The following is a 5,605-nucleotide window of genomic DNA, read 5'->3' as shown; positions in this document are numbered from 1 at the left end:
CCAGACGTTGCGTTCAAAATGTAAGTACAGTGGACGCTCGATGGTTCGAAGTCGGCACAATTTCGAATTGCCGACGGATCAGAAAGAAATAATGAGTTATGAATAAAACGCTGTGATATTATGAATAATATTTGAACGAACGAGGCGGCAATACATATATTGTATTATGGTATTGTAACGTTTTTAAATTGTAAAACAAAACCTATGACTGTTATTAAATATATCATTAAAAATTATGAGCAATATCGAATTGTTATTTTATCGATAAATCAATAATTGTTTTGATAGTTGCAAGACTAATTCAACAATTATACGACACCGTCAGTACCTTGCACTGCTTCAATGATACGGGCCATGCGCCACGTTAAAGGTGGTGAATGCGGGTCCTTGACGATAACTAAGTCATCTACAGCGAGGTTAGGGGTATCAGCTGTCTATCTTCCCCTCGTTTGCAATGTTTGCAGGTACTCGTCCCTCTAGCGACGCCAAAAGGCTTGAGCGCATTGGTTGAGTAGCTTCCAGCGGTTATGCAAAGAATATTGAGTGGGCGGTATGTTTTCCTCTGGCGGCGCAAGTAACGGTTGACCGATAAGAAAATGTCCTGGCGACAAGTAGTCAATCTCGTTAGGATCAGTGGAGCTTGGAGTGAGCGGGCGCGAATTTAATATAGCCTCCACGTCGCACAATATAGTAGTAAATTCTTCTAGAGTAATTGTGTGCTCTCCCATGATGCGGATTAAAAGGGTCTTGGCCGAACGCACTGCCGCCTCCCATTGGCCGCCGAAATGCGGTGCGCCTGGGGGGTTAAAATGCCAAACAGATTGTATAGATGCCGACAGTTGACCTTGGTTGTCTCGACGGTTTATAAGGTTTTTGAGTTGGGCTGCGGCGCCGAGAAAATTTGTCCCGCAGTTGGAGTAGATATCGGTGGGAAGACCACGACGGGCGACAAACCGATTGAGCGCAGCTATAAAGGCATTAGTGGATAAGTCAGACACGACCTCTAGATGTTCCGCCTTGACTGCAAAACATACGAATACTGCCACATAAATTTTATACTGACGCGCCTTCCGAAGACGGTGCTCCTTCATCAGCAACGGCCCTGCGTAATCAATCCCTACACGGGAGAAAGGGCGACATTCGGTTACACGGGATCGCGGCAGATCTGCCATAACCGGTTGTGGGTTAGCGGCTGACAGCCTAACGCAACGCGTACAGTGACTGATGACTGTACGAATAAGAATACCCACTGACATAATCCAATATTGACGTCCCAAGAGTGCTGTTATGACGCGGGGACCACTGTGGCCGGTGAGATCGTGCCAATGACGTATTAGAAGTAGAGATAGATGAGACGATTTTGCCAATAGAACTGGATGTCGTTGTTCGTTTGATAGTTGAGCGTTGGATAATCGACCACCTACTCGGATTACGCCACTATCATCAATGTAAGGTCGGAGTCGTGCAACAGACCGCACCGATATTGGTTTTGAACAACTTAATTCATGACGAAGTTTGCTGAAGAATGTTAGTTGGGAAAATCGGACAATTGCCAATGACGCCGAATCGAGCTCTACGCGCGTGAGATAACACTCAAAAACTTGCTGACGGCGACGACAGAAGAGAATGAAATGACGGACATAGGCGACGACACGGATCATGTGCACATACGACGAGTAAAACCGTAGGAATCTCTACCTTAGCCTCGGGAAGTTGGTCCGGTTCAAATGAAGGAACACGAGTAGCCCATTCGACGGTGGGTGACGTGAGGAACGTTGGACCCTTCCAAAATAGTACATGATTCACTAAACCAGATGGTGTTAATCCCCGGGAAGCACAGTCAGCCGGATTATCTTCTGACGATATATGGTGCCACTGGAAGTCCGTAAGTAATGACTGTACTTTATTTGATACAAAAACCTTGAAGGTCACGTGGCGCACTGCCAACCAATTGAGGACGATTGTAGAGTCACTCCAAGCGTGAGTTTCAACTATTTCCAATTCCACACTAAGTGTCTGTTTGATGCGAGACATCTACTTTGCTAGAAGGACTGCGCCGCACAGCTCCAACCGCGGGATGGTTGATGCAGCCATCGGAGCGAGTTTATTTTTAGAACCCAGCAAAGAAACGAAGGAGGAACCGGATGAATTTTCAGAACGAATATAAACGACCGCTGCGTATCCACGTTCGGATGCATCGCAGAAACCGCACAAGACAACGCGCATACCGGACCGCGTATGAACAAACCGTGGAATACACAGTTTCCGGAGTTCCGGCAACTCCGTTACAAATTGGTACCAGACGTCACTGACGGAAGGTGGTAATGGTTCATCCCAAGCAACGTTAGCCCGCCATACCAATTTCATAAAATGTTTCGCCATAAAAACGACCGGCGACAGAAGTCCTAAAGGGTCAAATATTCGGGCTATTAACGATAGCATGCCGCGTTTCGCAGCTACCAGCTTCTCACTTTGGAATCCATAGGTGAATGCATCATCGTGTGGGCTCCATCGGAGACCTAACACCTTAACTCCGTCGCCTTCATCAAATGGCAATGCACCGTTGGCTCTGTCTTCCGGGGGCACATTATTCAAAATTGATTGGGTATTACTAAACCACTTCTTTAATTCCAGTCCAGCTCGGCCGAGGACGGCGATCAGTGCAGACTGCAGTTCAACTGCTGCCTTTTCAGAATCGGCACCGACGCATATGTCATCAACATATGTGTGATATAGCAATGCCTTACGAACGGATGGGAATTCGGTGCAGTCAGAATCCGCGATATGTTGTAACACACGAATGGCGAGGTACGGCGCACAATTCACCCCGTACGTGACTGTGTTGAGCTGATATTCTTGCAGCTGATCATATGGTGACGCACGCCAAAGGATACGTTGAAATTTGCGGTGTTCTAGAACAACCAATATTTGCCGATACATTTTGCAGATGTCTGTTGTGAAGACATACTGCAACAGACGGAATAATAGCAACACGTCCACGACGTCACGCTGCAATTTCGGGCCGGGTAGTAAACAATTGTTTAACGATACACCATTAAAAGCCCGAGCGGAGGCGTCAAATACCACGCGAATTTTCGGATCTGTTTCTGACGGCTGATACACGGCATGATGAGGTATATAATATGATCCGGGACTCGAAGTAGGCGACATATGTCCTAACGAACAGTATTCTGACATAAATTTAACATATAGGTCACGTAGTCGGTGGTCAGCGGATAATCGCCTCTCTAGATATTCAAACCGTTTGATCGCGACTGTACGGGAACCGCGGAAAATTTCATCAGTAACGGGTTGACGGAAGGGTAAAGGAACTATAAAGCGGCCTGAACTAGAACGAGTGCAACCCATGCGAAATAACGACTCACATTGACCTTCCTCCGTGAATATTTCAGGCGCAGCTGTAGGTTCTTCTATACTCCAAAACTTATCGAGTAACGATTCAACCGACACGTTCAACAATGATATAGGGCACGAATTTGGTGACTGCGACGTAGAATTCGGAACTGGTCCAATGATAATCCAGCCGAACACCGAACCGAACGCGACTGGAAAGGTATCACCAAAGGACACTCGTTTGCCATTCAGTACCTGGGCAAATATATCTGCACCTAATAGCAGGTCTATGGCGCCCGGAATGGTGAACGAAGGGTCAGCTAAAGCTAGGTGTCGGTACTTTTCGGAAAATGCCTTTGACAACGGCTGACGTGGCATATTTGCTGTAATCGTTGAGAATACCCATGCCTTTATAGGTAAGACGGGTTCCTCAGCATACCGCGGTTGTACATTACAATTTACAATACCGAGAATATCAGGGACCGGCGCACCAGACAACCCAATTACCGGCGCTGTCCAACGCGATACGCGCAAACCAAGGCGGGACGAACATGATGACGTAATAGCACTTATTTGGGAAGCTGAGTCAACTAGAACCCGGACGGTGTGTAAAGTACCTACATGGTCACGAATTTGAACGAGTGCTGTACCCAACAAAACGGAATGAGAATCGAGCTGTCCAACGCACGATGTTGACACAGACAATGACCCTGGTTGATCGGCAACTGGAACGGTCTCTTCCTTACGCGCGGTTCCTGCAACTTCATTTGTATGGACCAATGTGTGATGCTTACGAGAGCAGTGAGAACACACCGTTGATGATTTACACTGAGGGCTCCAATGACCGTCCTCTAAGCAACGAAAACATAATTTGTGGTCACGGGCCCATTTTGAACGAACGTCATTCGACCATCTTTTAAACCTATTACAAGACGGTAACGCATGTTTTCCATTATTGCAACATATACACTGAGACTTTGATGGTGGTGGTGCCGCATTGATAAACGATGATTGCGGTGGCTTTTCTGATCTACGGTGGCCCTTCTTATCATAACGAGGTTGTCCTAAAGAACGCGACGGTTGCACCGGCTTCGAAACATGAAGATCTTGGACACGTTCAAGAATAGACACACGCGATTTGACAAAGGCAAAAAGCTCATGAACCGTGGGATAATCGGCCGTAACCTGTGTCTCGAATAATGTTCTGCACGAAGTGGGTAAGCAGCGCGATGCAAGCGAGAATAGAATAAAATCACCGAGATTCGGTATGGCCAATGATTCGAGCACAGAGACACTGTCACTAAAAGCAACCATAAACCAATTGAGTTCCGCCAATGATTCGGTAGTAAATGGTGGCGTGCTCAACAACGACTCTACCACAGATCCGGCAACCAAACGAGGTTTATCGAAACGAGATTCCAAACTCGACCAGATCAATTTATACGTGTGACCAGACGGCGGTATACTACGAACCGCGTCCATCGCACTATCCTTTAAACACCCTAACAGATAATGCAATTTGTCGATATTGGACAATGTAGGGCGTTGGTCAACTATAATAGAAAACTTGTCGCGGAATGAGGGCCATTGAAAAATATCGCCTTCAAAACTTGGTAATGGAATTTCAGGTAAACGCGAGATCGAGACCTGACTTGAGCTGACTGTAGGTAATGAGATGTCCGGCATAGTCGTCTGTTGTACAGCTGGTATTGTAGCATCCTTATTCGACATAACAGATACGTGGGACCCGCTACGAACCGAAATATTGCTGGAGGATTGCTCAGACTCACGATATCGCCTAGCGACAGATTTGCAAAATGTGACTTAATTTAGCTGAGTACTCAGATGAGCGTTCGAGAGATAATAGATGATCCAAAATCGCTTCATCCTCCACCTCAAACTTTGACCATAGGTTGTCGAGGTCTTCGACTGTCTCTAGTAAATGCGGCGACTCTTCCGGATCTTTCATACTCCGTTCCGCGAGACTCATAACTGAGCGCAAACGGTTAACCGCAACATCGCGCTTAATAATAGATCGTTCTAACAGACGAATTACTCGACGGCTTTCGTCAGCCTCCGATGTATTGGCGGTCATCGTGACAAAATTTAAACAACCAACTCGAAAAATATAAAATTAACGACAATAATAGTACAATAGAAAAATAAAAATAAATTAATTGCGGAAAATATCTCGCTGAAAATTAAATCGTAATAACGCACTCTCGACAATAATATAAGTCTATTGATACCA

The 5,605-nt window shown here is 46.0% G+C and overlaps 2 protein-coding genes across 2 annotated transcripts; both read right to left on the bottom strand.

The window, feature by feature from the left end:
• Positions 1 to 476: 476 nt before the first annotated feature.
• LOC113557746 lies at positions 477 to 2,034 on the bottom strand. Its single transcript, XM_026963301.1, has 2 exons — positions 1,699 to 2,034; positions 477 to 1,604 (listed from the first exon to the last, which is right to left on the bottom strand). Exons 1-2 carry the CDS (start codon positions 2,032 to 2,034, stop codon positions 477 to 479), a joined length of 1,464 nt encoding a protein of 487 aa, XP_026819102.1.
• On the bottom strand, positions 2,035 to 5,085 carry LOC113557744. Its single transcript, XM_026963300.1, has one exon. The coding sequence runs from the start codon at positions 5,083 to 5,085 to the stop codon at positions 2,035 to 2,037; it is 3,051 nt and encodes a 1,016-aa protein (XP_026819101.1).
• Positions 5,086 to 5,605: the final 520 nt, after the last annotated feature.

Source organism: Rhopalosiphum maidis, chromosome 3, assembly GCF_003676215.2.
Source record: "Rhopalosiphum maidis isolate BTI-1 chromosome 3, ASM367621v3, whole genome shotgun sequence".
NCBI classification, from domain to species: domain Eukaryota; kingdom Metazoa; phylum Arthropoda; class Insecta; order Hemiptera; family Aphididae; genus Rhopalosiphum; species Rhopalosiphum maidis.
Note: the sequence above shows the minus strand (reverse complement) of the source record. Positions and strands in the feature narration are given on the sequence as shown.

Bases quoted from the DNA above. Each gene is read 5' to 3' on its own strand.
- LOC113557746 (XM_026963301.1), bottom strand. From the start codon at position 2,034: ATGTCTCGCATCAAACAGACACTTAGTGTGGAATTGGAAATAGTTGAA. The intron at 1,605-1,698 runs GTAGAGATTCCT...CGTCGCCGTCAG, and splicing joins ACCAACTTCCCGAGGCTAAG to CAAGTTTTTGAGTGTTATCT.
- LOC113557744 (XM_026963300.1), bottom strand. From the start codon at position 5,085: ATGTCGAATAAGGATGCTACAATACCAGCTGTACAACAGACGACTATG.